This window comes from Cervus elaphus, chromosome 9 (genome assembly GCF_910594005.1).
Source record: "Cervus elaphus chromosome 9, mCerEla1.1, whole genome shotgun sequence".
NCBI lineage: Eukaryota > Metazoa > Chordata > Mammalia > Artiodactyla > Cervidae > Cervus > Cervus elaphus.
Window position 1 is genome coordinate 15,082,394 of NC_057823.1, and position 18,864 is coordinate 15,101,257.

Consider the following 18,864-nt stretch of genomic DNA (forward strand, 5'->3'; position numbering starts at 1 on the left):
TGCAGACGGCGATGTGGAGAGACTCAAAGTGAATGAATACACATGTGTGCACACGGGCGTGAGCGCCTCTGACTAGAGCCAGTGGGGACTGAGCCCGACCAGGGCGGGCTCGCGAGCGTACGCCGGGGCACCCTGGCGAAGGACATGGCCTGGCCTGGGGCCGTCTGTGTGTGTCCGGCTGTGCGGCCCTGGGGGACGCCATCTCTAGGGCGCTGGGTGTGTGTGTGCGCGCGCGAGTGAAGACAAAGTCCACAGCTTGGAGGGCAGAGCTCACGGTCCCTGAGCCTCCCCTCCAGTCACAGGAGGACACACACTTCAGACAGTCCCAGCGTCCTGGTGGCAGACGGTGGCGCTGGCCTCAGGGATGGGCAACAGCTGCTTCCTCAGGAACTCTTGGGGCCCGTGCTGGCGGCCACCATGGGCCTGCGATTCGGCAGTGGCGCTGGGGGGCTGCTGCCATTAAGGCGCCATGGCCAGCACCTGCTCACTGCCGAGCAGTCCCCGGGCTCCCCTGCCAGCTCCCAGCCTGAGAGAACCGACACCGCCATGCCTGAGGCCCTCAGGAACCCTCCCCTTCTAGCAGTGCCAACAGAGAGAGGCCTGGAAGAGGGGGCCTCAGAAGGAAATGCAGGCTGGAGGATGAGAGTGTGTGGGGTGATGTCCAGGACTAGCTCCTTCGTTGGTTGACAGCACGCGTCCATCAGGGGACGTGTGAGCAGGTGTAACCAATGCACACCTGTGACGGGGTGGGAGTGTGGGTGCGTGAAAAGCACGTCCTCGTGTGATGTGTGCGTGAGGTGTGTGTGATGTGTGCGAACGACGGCAGTGTATTTCTGTGGCTCTTGGTAGTGAGAACAGGGTACAGCTGGGGACGTGGTGCGATGGACCCTCACATGCCATCTGTGGGCATCAAATTTCCAGACAGCAATTTCACAACATATGTGACAAGTCTTATAGACGAGAGTCTATACCCTATGCCTGGTAATTCAACCACTAGGAAGCCTTGTCTGAAGTTCATAAACAGAGCTACAAAGCTCAGGGCACCCAGATGTCCATCCCAGCAGAATTTACAACTCAAAGGCCTCCACACACGAGGGACTGCATCAACTCTGGAACACTCAAGCATCATGAGTCGCTCAAAAAGCATGTTTGTATTTTTAAAAATAATCATATGTTATATTTATAATAAAATGTAATTTCCTATTTCCAAAATGAAAAGAGAAGTCACTAGAAATGTTGGTAATTAGGGACAGTGCAGCTAATAATGAGATGCTAAACAACCACAGAGTATTTTTTGAAAAATTGTGACATGTTGCAATACACAATGGCATTAAGTTTTTATAAGAAGCACGCCAAAGTGTTTCTATCACTTTAAAAATTTTTTAAACCCAAATTAAAAAAAAATACAATGTTGAGCATAAATAGGTATAAAAAATGCAACAAAAGGCTATTCATGGTTAAGAGGTAGAATTTTGATAATTTTTATTTACCCCGTTAGATTTTGTGCTTCTTTGGTATTTTAATGATGGCATGTGCACTAGTCTTATAATCAGAAAAATGCCTTTTCAAAAACAGTAGATGGATGAGAGGCTATATGTACCTGACTCTCTCCCCAAATCATAGCAGACACTAACGAGGTGATAGCAAACCACAGCCCTGTGGGTCCAGCCGCATTCCTGTTCCTTGAGCCAGGCAGGCCTCCACCTCAAGAACTTCCATTCCTGTGTCCCAGGCCAAAGGATACAGAGAAGGAAGGAAGGCGACACCCCCAACCTACTGTCACACTGCAACACCACTGCTAACCACACTCCTGAGACTCCTGGGGCACCAGGCCGCCCCTCCACTGACAAGGGGACCTTTGGAAGGAAAAGCAAATCTCTGAGAAAGTCAAGGACAGTAACAGGGGGCCGGAGGAAGGAAGCTCACAACCAGGGAGGAAGCGGCCAACTGGAGATTCTTAAGGTGGAGAGAGGAGAGCTGGGAATGCACTCAGAAGCTAACAGAACTGACTCTAAGGTCTGAAGCCAGTGAAGGGGCAGCAATGGCAGAATCGATTTCAGAATCAACTCAGAGAAGTGGCTCTGCGTGTGTGAGTATATGAGAAACGCACTGTTCATGTTGCTTTAATAATTCATTGTTAAGAACCAAATCTAGCCACCGGAGCTGGGAGCAAAGCACCAGCTGGGGAGCGGCAGCCATCTCCAACCCAGGAGGCCTGGTCCTGAGGGGTCCCCAGGAGGGAGCGGGCAGGCAGGGCCAGCCCTGTGTCTGCACCCGCAGCCACACAAGGAGCCTGGAGGTCGGGGCTTCTGGGGAGAGGGGCGGGGATGAGAGGAGACCCCTGAGCGAAAGGCAAACAATCCCCACGCCCTGAGGCTGCTCCCTGCCACCCTGTGCTGCAGGGCACCTGACAGGCAGGCTAGCGGGGTGGGGAGGGTCTGGCCTGGGAGGAGTTCCCTCCGCGTGTGGGCTGGGAGCTGGCAGGGGTGGTGAGCTGGGGGGAACACAGGCCTTGCCCCTTCTGTCAGGACGAGCCATGGAGACACAGGGAAGGCCTGGGTGAGGGTAGGACAGGTCAAGCTGGAGCCTATGACCCCCCGAGCAGTGGCCCCTCTAACAAGGGGGCCAGGGAGAGGGCAGCTCCTTCCCCATTCTCCTGACACTTTATTCTCATTCTCAAAAAGGGGAAAAAAAACACATATTTTGAGAAACCAAGTCCTTTTCAATCCATTAACCCACAGCTTCCCACTTGCCTGCCACATTCACTCCAGCCTTTCAGAAGCCTCGATCACTCCTCACCTGTCTGCATTCTCTCCTCATGATGCCCACACAGAGAGCACACCACCACTCTCCCTGGCCCCACTCCTGTCCTTTATCAGCCCCATCTCTGATTTTTATGCCATTTCATGCCTTTGCATCATCTCAAGGATGGGATGGGCTGTCAGCTGCTTCCCATCTGAAGGTAATTCAATATTCAAAATGGGTTTATGGGGTTGTATAAAACTATACACTGGGTGAGAGCCAGATGCCAAGGCAGATAAAACATAGTCCCAGTTCCAAGATTCCAGCCTAGCAAAAGAAAGCTACAAAATTAAGTGCAAAGTGTCACAGAGGAGCAAAATTACCCGGCCCTCAGCCAAACCTGGGTCCAGCTTGCATTCAAACAAGGCCTCGCCCAGCTGACTGCTCACTCCTGCACAAGACTCTCCAGAGGTACCTGTCTCGTGACAAGACACATAAAGGCAGGATTTGGCATCGTGGGAAGGCCCGGCCTCTCCCAGGGAGGCCAACACATGCCTGCAACCACCATCCACAAACCAGGGAGCAGGGCTCTGGCTCACCAGGGACGGCCCTGCAGCCGGAGTGCTTGGTTGGAGAGAAACACAATTCAGGAGGCCCTGCCAAGCCAGGCTGGCATTTGAGTAATTATATTAATGAATCTCCAAGTTTCAATATCTAGTGTTAGACGGTGGCTTCAGGACCATCATCCTCAGTTACTGTCCCACATGGCCGGGGACACTCCTGGGCAGCAGCATGGCTACAACAGACTCTGTGTGTGTGTGTGTGGGGGGGGGGTTAAATTTTTTTTAATGCATGTATTTGAAATTCTGCCCATGAATAAGTTAGAGAACTCTGGACCATCCTTGGGGCAGGGGCCTCTCATTTGGCCATACCTCTCGGGCTGGCAGTGCCCCGAGAATTACTACTCTTGTGGAGCAATGGCCTTTGTGTTCAAAGCCAGCACTGCTCCCCACAGAGTTCTCCTTGGCGCAGCAGGCCAGACTTGCCTGCAAACCCATGGGCCTTGCTTTCCCACCCGTGCTCATTAGCTGCTCAATCCCAAGTCCACACTCAAAAGTTGGGCTCAACACACACAGAGGGCAGCTGATCCTCCTGCTCCCGCCAACTCCCCGGCACAGACCAGACCACTGCACTGCCATTCTGGCCACCATCTGCGGGCCCCGTCCCAGGCCAGCAAAAATGATGACCTAGTTGGCCATGCTTTACATGTGGTCAGGGCCAGTGGGGACCAAGTAAGCTGCAGCCAGGTAGTAAACTAAACAGGCACTAAACACGGGTAAGAAAGAAAGAGTCTGCTATAACCCTGTGAGCACAATCCACGCATGCCGTGCAAAACGCAACCTGCTCCAAAGGACATCAGGTAGCTTAGAATCCAAATGTCTGTAAAACCTCACACACTCTTTCATCTGTTCCATTTGTGAGGTCTCTTTGGGTGGCAGGCTGGCCCTGGTTGCTGGGTCTGGGAAATGGGCTTTTGTGGAGACAAGTTCTCTTCCTGGGACAAGTGCACTCGGGGGGCCCCATGGCCTGGAGGCTGCAGTGGCCTGCTCAGGTCTATGTGGGAAGCAAGCACGTCTTGCCTCTTGGAAACTCTTTGATAGGCAATAAGGGATCACTGTTTAATGATTCTTTCATTACTATTGTTTTTTTTTTTAATAACAGGCAAAAGATCCACACTGGCAGGTGGGGCTTACTCTCAGCACCACCTCCATCTTAACTGCAAAGGGACTCTGAGCCTTGAGAAGGCAAAAAGACCCTCTTAGAAGCCCCATGATATCCCCCCAAAAGGTCTCCCAGCTCCAGAACCCTACACACAACCAATCAAAGCACAGAATACAGAGCTGCAAGAAATTCAGAGAGGAGGCCCGGCAGGAGCTGAGGGCCTCTGCTAACACAGGCAAGGGAGGGTTGTCGTAAGGAGAGACACACAGGCTCTGCTCACCCACCTCCAAGGCGGGGCTGCTCGGTCTCACCACTACAGACCATCCATGACTTCTGATGGCTTGACTCGATTTTTGACTGTGTGGTGCAAAGCAATACGCAGTAGAAATCATACTTCAAATTTTAAATTTTGATCTTACATGTATAGGTATGGCCGAGTCCCTTTGCTGGTCACCTGAAATTATCACAACATTGTTAACTGGCTATACTCCAATATAAAATAAGAAGTTTTAAGATTTATTTTAATCTTTTCCTGGGCTAGTGATATGCAGTACAGTATACTCTGGTACTCTTGTGATTCTGGGCAGTGGCAGTGAGCCACAGCTCCCAGTCAAGCAGGCCGTCAGGAGGGTAAACAGCCGTTACACTTACAACCTTTCTGTGCCCCTATAATCGGGTGTCCCAGGTGGCTCAGTGGTAAAGATCTCGCCAGCCAATGCAGGAGCTAAAGGAGACATGGCTTCGATTCCTGGGTCAGGAAGATCCTCTGGAGAAGGAAATGGCAACCCACTCCCAGTATTCCTGCCTGGGAAACCCCATAGACAGAGGAATCTGGTGGGCTATAATCCATGGCGTCGCAAACAGTCAGACAGGACTTAGCGACTAAACAATAACAACCCATATAATCACTCTGTTTTTCACTTTCTGTTTTTCACACTGTTTCTTTATGGCATAGTATTCCATAAATTACGTAAGATATTCATCCATTTATTATAAAATAGGCTTTGTGTTTGATGATTTTGCCCAGTTGTAAACTAGTGGAAGTGTCCTGAGCACGTTTAAGGTGGGCTAGGCTCAGCCATGATGTTCGGTAGGTTAAGTGTATCAAAAGCATTTTTGACTTACAATATTTTCAATTTATGACGGGCTTATCAGGATGCAGCCCGATTGTAGGTTAAGGAAGATCTACAGTGACATTTGGGGCCGGGTGGTTCCTTGTTGAGAGACTGTCCCGTGCATGCGCCCTGACTCACGAGATGCCAACAGCACCCCCCCCTGGTTGTGACACCAAAAGCGTCCACAGCAGCTGCTAAATGCTCCTGAGGGGCAAAACCGGCCCTGGTGGGAAACCATGTTCTCAGATGACCAGCCATCCTGGTTTTCAGGGGACAAAGGGCTTTCCTGGGAAAAGGGACTTTCAGCGCTGAAACCAGGAAACTCCTGGGCAAATGGGGACAAGTAGGCTGCCCACCCTTCCTCCCTCCCAACTAACTTCAATCCCTCCACCTGCCATCAAAACACATTTCCTCCTCTATCTTCAGGGATGCAAACAGCAGCTCTTCATTGTTGTGTATGAAACCACTTCTCACACACCTGAAAAGATGACATCCCACCCCACAGATCCTTCTGGGGCCAAAATATTATCCTTGCCACCTCTTCCTTTCTGAGCACCGTCTCCCACAGCCATGACTTCCACGAGGCTCTCTGAGACATGCGCCAAATTGCTCGCATATTTTTTATATTACTAAGGCCGAAATTGACCTAAAACGTCTGGTTAGGAGCAACGGCCCCACCCTGGCGAGGACAGAACTGGGGTGCAGAGCTCTGGTGGGTGCGCATTTCAACTCCCCTTCAGCAAGCGGGCCGCGAAGCTGTGGAGAGACCCCCAAGGAGGCGGGAGGATGGAGAGAGACCATTTGGCTCTCCCGTTCTCCCCAGCACTCTGCTGAGCCTCACATGAGCCGCTAGACACGGGGACAGGACCCGAGACCCTCGAGAGAGCACATGTAAGGACACGGGGTTTTCTCCCCGGTTGGACACCGCACCGGGGACCCCACCTGGTAGACCTCAGGATTCGCAGCCCCCCACCCCGCCCCGCCGCCCCGAAGCTTTCTATCCATTTGCCTCCTCCCTTTAAAGGCCTCTCTTCATTTGGTCCCCCAGGGAGCCGTCTGTTACTACAGAAACAATGATGTCATGTGGGGGGTGGGGCTGCAGGGCTCTCCCACCCCTCCCTAGCTAGGTATCACGCCTGCCTACATCACGGCTCAGAAATTTATAGCCCAGCGCTGGGTATTTATAAGGTGGCTCTGGTGTGACCACAGATTCAGTGCTGGGCTGGTGACTATTTATAGCCAGAGGATATACACTTATTACATGCCCCCCCGCCCCGTATTCTGGGCCACGTGTTATATAACTGCCATTATGCAATAACACCCATTACATAATAATTATACACTAATGGGGATATAATCTGCAGGCATAATAAGGACACACTCCCCAAGGCTGCACTCGGTAGGCCTCCTGCAGGCCGCCTCCAGGGATCTCTGGATCCCTCCGCGCACTCCACCCGGTCCAGGAGTCAGCAGGTGTCACCCTGCTCCCGGCTGTCATCCACAACCTCCCCAAGGCCATCAGCCCCAGCCGCAAAGCTCCATCCAGGTTCCTTCTTCCTGTCTTGTCCCTGCTGCTGGCCTACAGAGAACACTTCTGCCTGCTGTATCTTTGAGCCCAACACAAAGAATTATGAAGGGGTAATTCCTGGAAGGCTGAGAGACACTTCACTCTCCATTTCAAGAAAGGAAAAAACCAGCAGCAGTCACCCCTGGAAGGAGCCTGTAGGGTCTAGAAAAGCCTCCAGCATGCCAGGCCAGTTGGCAGAGGGTTGGCCCCATGCAGAGGAGCACCCTGGCCCTCCAGGAAAGAGCTGGAAAGAGGCAAGGGCTGGGGCCAAGCCAAGCACGGTCAGGCAGGCCACTTCTCAGCGGCTCCTCCTTCCCTCATCACCCCGCAGGGGCCAGGCTTTGCAGGGGCCCTGACTGCCACCATCGCCCTTGGCGTTACACCGCCGGCAGGAATGCCCCAGAGCAGGAGCCTGGCTGGTCAGATGGCAACACACGCTCTGCTGGTCTCCCTGCTCCCAGGAAGGACAAATAGAAACTGTCATCTCAGGGGAAAAAGAGGACAGGGACTCTGCACCTGGGGTGATGGGGGACACGGGTGGAATGGGCAGGGGACATGAAAATTTAAGACCGCGATAACACATGATGGAGTCAATTCAATTAGCCTAAACATATCATCCGCTCTTAAAATAGATACCACTGTATTTAAAAGTGGTTTGATGAGAAGTTAACTGATGAAAAACTAGAAGAACCTACACAGATCTGGGAAGTAAGTTTCTTTCTGGCACAGGAGGGTGGTTTGGAGAGCCTGTCCCTTACGTTCCCCTGTTGTTTGAAGTTCTAATAAAAGAGTGTGTCTTACTACCATAATAAGAAAAATCAAATACATCTTTTAAAAAGAGTAGTGCCAAGGCTCAGGTGACACTTCCAGTCTCTGCATCCCATGCTGCAGAACAAAACGCCTCTCTCTGGGCTTGGTGGGCCTGATGTGGCCACTGGCTCTCCCCACAGGCCTGGCTCAGCTGAGTCGCAGGTCCCAGTTCCCATCCCCGCAACAGCAGCCCGCGCACACAGACTGCGATGCAAAACGTCAGGGGGGATGTTCAGCAAAAGACTCGGAGTGGCACTCGTGATTCCCAAGGGGAGAGGAGCCCCCAGGTGGTTTTAGTCCAGGGTCTTTCTGCCCAGAAAGGGACAAATGGAACAGGACAGGCAGGTGAACAGCCAGGACTCAGAGGTTCTGCTGCCACTCGAGAAAACATAAAGAGGTCCTAAACTGGAAGAGAGGCAAGAGATGAATCTGGGGGACGTTTTGTCCAAATCTCTCCATTTCGCCAGAGGGTCTCAGCTGGGGCAATTCTGCCCTCAGGAGTACTTGGAAACATAAGAAAGTGTTTCGATTGTCGGACTTCCCAGGTGGCACCAGTGGTAAAGAACCCACCTGCCAATGCAAGAGACGTGGGTTCAATCCCTGGGTCTGAAAGATCTCCTGGAGGAGGGTATGGCAACTCACTCCAGTATTCTTGCCGGGAGAATCCCATGGATGGAGGAGCCTGGTGGGCTACGGTCCATAAGGTAGCAAAGAGTCAGACAGGACTGAAACGACTTGGCAAGCATGCATTTTGGTTGTTGCACATGGGGCAGGGGCGAGGGGTATATCTAGTGGGTCAAGGCCAGAGATGTTGTTAATCACCCTATGATGCACAGGACTGTCTCCCTGACACAGAAGGATCTGGCCCCAAAGTCAACAGCGTCATGGTTGGGAAACCCTACTCTATGGGACCTGATTTCAATGGTTAAGAGGTGAAGTCCCTATCTTCTTCGTCAGGGAAACAGGAAAATCTTCAGCAGTGAGCTATCCTCTCTCACACCCAGCCCCCTTCAGCATGTTGGAGGACTTTTATATACATAACCCTGAAGTTTTCAAACTTTCAAAAAGGGGTAAGAAGGGGAGTCTACGTGAATTCAGCAGCATAAAAGGCAATGAAGAACAGATTATTGCAAAACTTCCAGCGATCTTCTGGTTAATTAGGATAATTATATTCACTTATTTCAAACTGCAATTCCAAGCAGACTCCCAGGAAAAAGGGCGTGACCGAGCAAGGATCAGGGATTCCCAAGGTGCAGCCAAGCCTGCCTGGCCGCACACCTGGACTTTCTGCACAGTCTACCTTCCCCAGGACGGGGTGCCAAGAAGCTGAGCTGGCCAAAGCACGCTGGGGGTGTCCAGCCGACATCCCCCACCTGGTCTATGCTAGCATGCTGCCTCTCAGGTCAGAGGCAGGGGGCTGACTGGTAGGAACAGAGACCACTGTCAAGGATGGGCCAGGTTCCCGCCGTCTGTTTCCACCCTACATGCTCAGCAGCTGGGGGAGCCCTTGAGCTGAGCCACAGGCTGGGCTCCAGCCCCTCCAGTCTCAGCTCCTGGAGAGCAAGGGAGATCATGGGGACCTGCCCAGCTTTCTCCTCTGAGACTCCACCAAGGCCAGCAATCCCCATGACGTCCAAGGAGCGGCAAAGCCCACAGAGGGAAGCCAGGGTGCTCACTGACCGGAAACCTGGGTCCTTCTGCAGGAAACTGATTGTGCAACCCAAGCGCCCTGACATCGCTGCACCGGGTTCCCTTCTCTGTACGGTGGGGATAATGATACCTGCCCTGCCTATATCACTCAACCATTGTGAGGATGGAATCAGCCCCAGACAAGCTGAAAAGGCGCAGCCAGCTGACAAAAACGAGCTAATTCCTCACTGTCTTTCAAGGTGAAGTTCAAGCAGGTCACCTTCCAGGAAGCCTCCCAGGTCCTCGCGTCTGGTTCCCCAGTTCCTCACTGCACACAAAGACCCCTGTGTGTGTCACCTGAGTGCACACGCTCACCGCTGGGAACGCCGGCTTACCACCAGAATCGATGTTAAGAATTTGGGTAGTTAACACGCAAACAGGACTCAACACGGTGCCTCGACCATAACGGACCTTCCGTGGAAAAATGGAATTAAAGCAGGGCAGGGAGACCACAGGTGTGCCCTCTCCTCCACCAACAGGGAACAAAAAGTCACTGGGATCCTGGACAAAGGAGTGTCCCTTAAGTTATCGATGTCCTCCAAATTAATAGCAAATGATGCACAGAGATCACTTCTCAATACTCTGTATTCATCTATATGGAAAAAGAATCTAAAAAGGAGTGGGGAAAAAAAGAGTGGATATTTATGTAAGTATAACTGATACACTTTGCTATACACCTGAAACTAACACAATATTGTAAATCAACTATGCTCTGGTAAAAATTAAAGAAAAAAATTGATGGCCCTGACCCTGGCGCAGTGGCATGCCAGGTCGTCATTAAGACATCAAAAGTGAGGAAAAGAGCCAGAACACCCCCCACCACTGATAGCCCACCAGCCATGGTGGCTGCTGGGGGCACAAGTCACTTGGAAGACAGGCCCACAAAGGGCAACCCTACAGTAGTTTTTTAAACCCCCAGAAAATCAGATATTAGACATGTATACAAACAATGTAAGGAACCCAGGTACCCGGGTGGGGAGGGGGTGAGGCCTAGTCCAGCCGACACCACCCCCCCCCCCCCCGCCACCGCCCCTCTGCCGGCTGGGACCCTTTTCTAATGCCAACAACTCTTCGGCGCAAACATGCTTAAAATGGCGACGGCGGCCTGCAGGGCCAGGCGCTCGTCGTACTGTTTGCCACGGTGCCCTCAGTGCCAAGAAAAACCTACCATGAGAAATGCCATCAGCTATATTTATCTATCTCTCAGCCCCCCAGCCTCCTCCTTCCGTCTGCCAAGCAGGCCTGCGGAGCCCCCCTCACCCAGTGGGCACACTTCCCTGTTGCTGACGCCCGTGACCACCTGCCCAAGCCTCGCTTTCCGGCGCTCTCCTCCCCAGCCCCGGCAACCAGGCTCCACACAGACACAGCGGCCAACAAGCTGCACCCTTCTCACTGGTACATCAGGTGTGCCCACATGAGCTTAAAGTTATGCACCCACACAGGCGCTGATCACCACATCTGTGGTCCCAAACCACGGGCACTGGTGGTCCTCCTCCCCTCAGTCTCAGCTCCCTGCTCGTCAGCCAGAACCAGCCTGCCCTCCGTGAGCCGTGGGCCGGAGCCTCTGGAAGAGGTACCCATGCCGCACCATCTCAGAGGCCAGTCATCATGTGGAGACAGAGGCGTGGGTGAACATGCGAGCCTGAGAGGACAGGGCTCCTCCTGGGCCTGTGTACCATTGCCGGCAGGATGCCCGGCTGGAGGGCAGACCTCTCAGCCCCCCAGTTCCCAGATGGAAAGTGGGGAGCCCCCGCCTGTATTCCAGAGTGCTAAGAGTTTCCAAGAAGCGCACATGTTAAAAGGACCCCCTGCCCCATCCCCTTCCTATCCATCCAAGAAGGCCACGGCAGAATCGGGGATGATAAAGGGAAAATGGCAAAGTCAAGGTTCAGGACCATGCAAATCCTACAGCTGCTGGGGATGTGGCTCATAGGGGGAGTGTCCCTTCCATGCCAGGCACTTCCGACCAGTCCTTACACAAGCAGCAGGGCTCCTAGCTGACCCTTCCCACCTTCGGGCCTAACGCAGAACATGTGAAGGTGAACTGGCGACTGTATCCTAACCCCCCTTGCTTCAGGAGGCAGTGCCCACACCCCGTCCCAGGCTTCTCCCCAGAAGGCTGCCTCCCGCCTCTGAGCCCCTCACTCAGAAAAGAGTTCCTGGGAGCCAACTCCTCTGAGAATGAAGCAACCCAAATAAAAATTTTAAAACCCAGAAGCTCTTTCTCTCCTGCCCCCTCCCCCTCCACTGGCAAATGAAAACAAACAAGAAATCAAAGAGGCCTTTTGTGTGAGCACCGCGCTGACACTGCTGGGGCCTTTGAAAGGACTTCTGAATCGGACACTGAAGGATAAAATAACTGAAGCGTGGCAGCTCCTGAGACAGGGGGGTGGGGTGGGGGTGGGACTGACGGGGCAAAGAGAAAGAGGGGTGGGGAGGGAGACACCTTCTTCCCAAGGCAGAAAGGGGGATGTTTGGCTGTACCTTCTCTGCTCAGCGGCTGCAGGACGCCAGGACAGAGGGGGACTGGGGCACAACCCTCTACCCCTTTGGCCTACCTTCCTCAGCATCCCAGATTCCTGCAATTCTAGAAGGCGCTGAGATGGGCCCTGCCTCCTCCTTCACAGCCCACCTGGAGCTGTCCTGTGAAGCCCCGAGGGGTCTCCCCTCGCCTCTGGCATGGATCACTGTTCACATCTATAGGTCGGTGCCTTCTAGAAATTATCAGGGGACCTTTGCTCAAACCTTGCAGGCCACAGGCAAGAGTCTCTCATCCTTAGAAGGACCTTGCTCACAGTAGGTTCACCAAGTGTGCATGTATTTCATGAATAAAGAAAATTCAACCATCTTCCTGCAGTGCCAGAAAGTAAGCTGAAGCCTCAGGAAGTCCTTCCACACGTCTGGCCCCCAGCCCTCCTGCTACAGAGCTGCCCCGTTTCCTCTGGCTGGGCGGTGAAGCACAGCTGGTCACCATGCTCGGGCTCCCAGGTCCCCTCTGGCTTATTCATGGGCCGAACTCTGCCAGCTCAAACTCAGACAAAGATAGTTCTTTTTTTTCCCCTTGAGCTACAGCTTCCAACTCAGCCCTGACAGTGAGCACTCCACCAGGACCCCCTGCACATCGCAGCCAGCGGGGACCCCTGACTGGTTGGAGGGATATGCCACATAGTCCTAGAATGAGACCAGCCCGGGGGGGCTGGGCGTCTCCGGTCTCTTCTTTGGGGTCACCCCCTCGGAAGTCAGCCTGAACTGTATTATCCCTTCACACCATCAGATCCAAGGACCCCGTGTCACAGGATCAGAGTAAAGGCGGCCTGGGCAGGCTTCTCAGGTATGCAGCCTAGGCCATCACGCAGACCCAATGCTTGGTTTAATGATCTATCGTCTCTTTGTAGTTCCTAATCATTTTGAACCAGGAATCCCTCATTTTCATTTTGCACTGGGCCCCACAAAATACGTAGCTGGAAGGCCTAGCAAATCGTGTGGCTACCTTGGGATCTGCTTGAACTTGGAGTTTCCGTGTCCAGTATAGAACGCTCCAGTTTAAGGGGGCCTCCAGGGGGTGATGACCAAAATGGCAAGTGCACAAGGAGCTGTGTCAAATGTGGGAGGCGTGAGAGACTGGCAGCGTTTGCCCTGGAGAAGCGACAGCTTCCTGGGAAGAGGGGTGGAGAGGAACTGTGAGCCCTGTCTCCAGCACTTGAAACACTTCCGTGTTACAGAAAAATGAGCTCTCACCTCGTTCGACCCTTAAGGCCGAAATAAAACCAATAGGTAAAGGTGACAGGGAGATGTCCTAGGACTCAGGGGGTTGTAACACCAGAACCGCAGCAGCTGGCATCCCCTGCTTGCCTGCTATGTGCCAGTACCTTTACGTGTTAGCTGTTCAGTCCCTTTAACCATCCTCTCAATTAGCTGAACAGAAGACTTTTACAACGATGGAAGCTGATCCTCGAACCACCGTGACATCCCTTCTGGGACACTCTCAAAGGCATCTAACCCTACACGGGTGTATCTTGCTGGTTTTAGGAATCTGGTAACTGGGCTACACAGTCTTCAACAGCCCTGGCACCAGATGGCGCTGCCTCAAAAACAGACCAGCGGCCTTTCTGGGCATGGGTGAAGAAGCACCGGGGCCTCAGGAGGAGCAAGGCCTCCGGAGAGGGCAGCTGGTGTGCCCTTGGCCACTCCCATGCACTCACACCAGGGCCACCAGAGGGGGCCAGGCATCCAGCAGAGGCTTGGGGGATGCCACTAGCACCGACCACATCTCGGCAGGGCTGACATGGCGGGCCAGTGCCCTCCGCTGCCAAGGAAGCCCTCTCTTGGGCCAGAGAACCCGCACTCACTGAAAAGCCCAAGCTCTGAAGCAGACAGTGACAAACAGGGAGCTCTTACACCGAGAAGGGCAACTCTGCACTTGGGAAAATTCACTTGGACAGATCCTCAGGTGCTAATCCATTTCCTGGGACAGGTAAGGCCCAGCTGTCCCCAGACCTGGAGGCAAGGAGGGAGGCAGAAGCTCCTTTCGGAGCAGCACATTGACCAACGCAGGGGAACACAGCCTGCCGAGTCCAGACAGGGAAACTCTACAGGAGAAATCATCAGGTCCCTTCCACAACAACAACCCAACAACTGCCAGGAAAGAAACCAATATGAAGAAGGAGGAAGAGGGGGAGGATCGCCTAGAGCTTATGAGACTTCCAAGACAGAGCAACCCACTTTAGTGCATGAACCTGATCAGGATCCTGATCTACACAAACAAAATTTGGAGATTATTAGGGAAATGTGAACACTGACCAGCCAAAGAAATCATTTTCAGTGTGATAGTGATATTATGTTTCCATTTTTCAAGAATCTTTATCTTTAGAAACATGTGCAGAAATATTAACACAGGAGAAGCTATAAGGCCTGGATTTTATTCTAAACAACCCAGAGTAGGTGGGCATCAGGGGCTGTGGATAAATCGAAACTAGCCATAAACTGGCACTGGTGATGGGAGTTCCTTCTATGTATAAATTTCTCTGTAGAGAAAAAGCAGAGATAAAGAAAAGAGCCACCCCCTGAACACCTGGACTTAATGGGCCTCCACTGTGTGCCTGTTGGAGGGATCTTACGGGGAGAAGCTGACGTTTTCATTCAGTAAAGCATTTTATTACTTTCAGATTTTTTCTTTTCTAGGATGGAGGTCTAGATTAAGGATGGTCTGAAGATGCCCGTTTACCTTCAGATTCTTGCAGAAGCTTTGGGGAGTGTATAGCCATGCTTCCAGACCAGTTCAGCCACCCTTCCTTACCCAAGCATCCTTCCGCCTGGCCCCAGGTTCCCCTCTGTCTCCAGCCACTGCCCTGGGACACCCCCTTTGGATGGAAGGACAACGTCAAAAATGTACAACCTCCTTCCCATGGCAGTACTCTCTGACCCGGTTCTGCTTCAACATCCCCTCCTGAATGGGAAAGGTACCCAGCAGGAAGGCCACCCTCATGAAGGGTGCAAAACACTCTGAGTGGCCTTTTAGGACCCTGTGTTCTGGGAGTGGGGCTCTTGACGTCACATACACTCGTCCTTTAGTCCCTCTCAACCATGCCACTTCTTAAAGCTTCATGTGAGACAAAACAAGGGCCCACAAGGGCCATGGATGACGGATGACAATGGCGCTTGCAGGGGAAGCCACACCCCCAAGCTTACCATCACAAGTCTGCTTGTCATCAAACCTGGCACACCAGTTCAGCCCAGATCAGGTTCGTCAGCCCATTTGAAGGGAAGGACAGCATTTCTTTTAGAATCTAAAGTAACCCTTGTCTGAGCCCTTGCTGCCCCAGCCACCAACCCTGGTTTATACTGGAAGCAAGGAACAAGTGGCACCCTACTGAGTAGGTCTTTGCATGGACATGGAAGAGGAAGGTTGTACTACTGGCCTGGCACTGTTTGGGGGCTCAGCCAGCAGAAGACATTTGTGAGTAAACTGGAGTGGTTTGGAGAGAAAGCCATGCCCACCGCTTCATGCAATTTCAAGCCATCTACCCAAGGCCCATGGGTAGGCCACACCATATCCACTTACCCTCACTACCTCAGAAAGGTGCCCTCAAGTTAAAGCAATTTCAGCAACAAAATTCCTACCTTCCTGAAAACTATCTGGAGTCCAGGGACCTGAACTGTTGACAAATTATAAGAAAATGTTCTCATTTCTCCACTCAGCTTTTGTCAAGGAACTCAGCCTCAGCTGGGACAGAGGGGGCCACGACTACATGTGATGGGCATGGATTTACTCATATTCCTGGGAAAATCTTCTCATTATGTCTAGCGGGCAAGTAGGGGTGCCACCCTTCTCCTTACACCTGTCTGGTCAGTCCAGGAGCCAGCTGGCTGGTCAGGAAATGGTCTCCATCACACATACTTCACCCTACCTTGGCCCCCTGCTAGCAGCAGTAAAAAATACAACCTAAAATAAAAGAAGTCAGGGAAACAGCTCTGCTACAGGATCCAGCTACAGATCAAGGTAGAGGAAGCTGGCTCAGGAGGAAGATGGGTATTGATTTCACCTTAGAGGCCCTAGATCCAAAACTGAAAGGTACAGAACTGCCCCCCCCTCCCCCCGCCCCAGAGGAGCTATCTGACAGACACAAGCTCAGGTCTTCAAGCCTGCCCCAACCCACTTCCAATACCACTACCTCCCATTCTGATTGCTGCACAGACAGAGAATCAGGGAATAACTTTTAATTTTTGCTTTGATCTCCTTTCCAGAAAGAAAATAGATGAACAAGGAAGAGGACCAGCAGTTGGTCATTCTTCGTGAGGGGGCTGTGATAGTCACACAAGGCCAGGTACAGGCCTAGAAAGGTCCACAGAGGGAAATACAATGGGGGGTGGTGGTGGAGGGGGGTGGTGTCCCCTGCCTCCATCCAACCACCAAAGCCACTTCTCAGAAGAGAGAATGAACAAGAAGAGAGGCCTAAAATATCACCTTTTCCTCCTCCTGAGTTTCCCAATATATAAACTCTTAGTGCTAATCCGAGTTGAGTCCTCAATCCTGACGCAATACTGAAAGTGCCCCAAAATTTCCTTTCTAGATTAAGTCATCTCTCTCCTCCCAACATCCCAAACAGGCAAGGGGGTAACCACAGCAAAAAAGTGAGTTGCTTTTCTTTTTTGTGAATGAACAGGAAGGAAGATACACACACGCACGCGCACACACACACACACACACACACACACATATTTGCGGGAGAAAGAACATTCACTAGAGTTGAAGTTAAGCCACATTCTCTTACATTCGCATGAAGAGAGAAAGAAGGGGGGGAAAGGAGGGGGAAAGGTTGGAATGGTGGAAAGGAAAAAAAAAAACAGAAAGAGAAAGGTTTGGTAGCCCTCTCATTACAAGTTGGTTGGGCATAATGTAAACACACTTCTGCCTTGCTTAATCACAGAGTGCCGCCCGTTTAGGTTTCAAAGGCGGCAGTAAATTGGGCGTAGCTGAGTGGAGGCTAAAAATTAACCAGCCATCTCTGTTTCAATTTGTAAGAAAACAAAAGCGGAAAGAAATTATAAAAAGGGAAAGGGTAGGGAGGGAAAAAAAAAAAAAAGAACAGAGGAGAACTGAACCACCACAACCCAAAATGCAGGGTGAAATTGGAAAAGCAAAGAGGAGAGAGAGGTGGAACTACTTGGAACACAAAAGAAAAAGGAGATTTTACAGAGTTTTGATTGTTTGTTTCTTTAAGACCTCTTCCACAGCAATGCCTGCTCCCCCCCACCCCCAGCAGAGGTGTTGGGGCTTGGGGCATCCACCCCGGGGGTCTCACTACTTCAGCTGAGACCCGCAGGAGAAGGGGCAGTAAAGGGGAAGAGCGCAAGGGAGCTCTGCTCATTTTCACTCTCTATGAAATCGAATGACTTTTCTCCTCTCCGTCAGCCAAATCCCAGCCAAAACAGCTCCCGCCTGGGCATCTGGGCCCCAGAATCTGCCCGCCTCTGCCTTCTTTCCTCTTTTCTATTCATTCTGTTTCAGATCCCAGGATTTTACACGCCCCTCTCTCCACCGAACCACTGCCCACCCCGCTTGTGCCAAATCTGGCTTTTCCCCAGGACTTGAGGGGAAGCTGCAGGAAAGCCGGTACCTGCTCCCTAATACTTTTTCTGATTCGTTTAAAATCAGAGCAAGGAGAGGGTTTTTTTTTTTTTTTTTTGGTGATGGTGGTGGTGTTTCTCACAAACTCTCACCATCACGGGTAATTCACGGGCGTCCTGGCCCCAGTCCTAGGACCTGCAGCGTCTTTTGAGTCCTCCAAAGATGGAGAAGCACGAAAATCAAATCAGTAACATGGCAAATGAGCGAAGGAGGAAGAACGGAGCAAGTGAAGGGAAACAGAAGGGAAAGGGGAACATCAAACGAGCTGCAGGCCTCAGCAGAACGGGTGCACCAGTTAGGCCCCTGGTGTGTACATGCGAGGATCCCTTGGAAGGAAGAGGTACAATAAACAGAACAAATGCCAGCAAGTGAAATAAAATGGGGCGGAGGGAGAAGGGGGGATTGAGAGCAACCTACCCGGAGTGTGGACAAAGTAAGCCAGATAAAGATCCAGTTCTTTGATTGTGACTCCAATGTGATGTGGCTGCACGCACAGGCCGGGGTTCGAGCACTGGGGCGACTTGTAGAGCCGCTCCCCGTCAGTACTTTCCAGGGGGATCCCCTTAAACAAAATCACCATGACCAGGTCCAGCCTCCACACCTTGTCTGCCTGGCGAAGGCAGTCAATCCGCCGGATCTTGCCCTTCTGGTCGGGGTTGGAGAGCACACAGCAGGGGGGCTTCTTGCCCGTGATGGTCAGCACAAAGTCCTCCCGGAACTCGGGCCGGATGTCTTTGCGCAGCTTGGCCAGCAGCCGGGATGCCCACTTCTGCTTGATCTCGGGCTTCTCGCCCAGCAGCTCGTCCTTCACCGCCCGCTCCTCGTCCTTCGACATCCGCTTCTCGTGCTTCTTGAAGTACTTGCGCTTCCGCGCCTGCAGGTTGAACCAGGTGTAGGAGAAGGCGCGGACGTGAGGCAGCAGCGCCTCGATGAACGGGTGGAACTCATCCTGCAGGCGGCAAGCCGGGAGCATGCGGGGCGAGGGGAGACGGGAGGAGGGGAAGACGGGGTGAGGGGGGAAAGAGAAAAGGAGAAAAGAAGCGTTAGAAAGGGGGCACAAGTAAAATCGCCTTCTCCTCCTCCTCCCCCCA

The 18,864-nt window shown here is 52.4% G+C and overlaps 1 protein-coding gene across 10 annotated transcripts in view; it reads right to left on the minus strand.

Annotated features, from left to right (window-relative positions):
* The window catches only part of NFIX (nuclear factor I X), a 97,232-nt gene that overhangs the window by 50,627 nt on the left and 27,741 nt on the right, over positions 1 to 18,864 (minus strand). For 9 of the 10 annotated variants that reach the window (XM_043911298.1, XM_043911297.1, XM_043911294.1 and 6 more), the window contains one exon: positions 18,191 to 18,722. In XM_043911298.1, coding sequence (XP_043767233.1) covers positions 18,191 to 18,722 — 532 coding nt within the window. Of the gene's footprint in view, positions 1 to 18,190; positions 18,762 to 18,864 lie in introns of those variants that run through there. The other variant, XM_043911303.1, reaches the window with a different exon arrangement.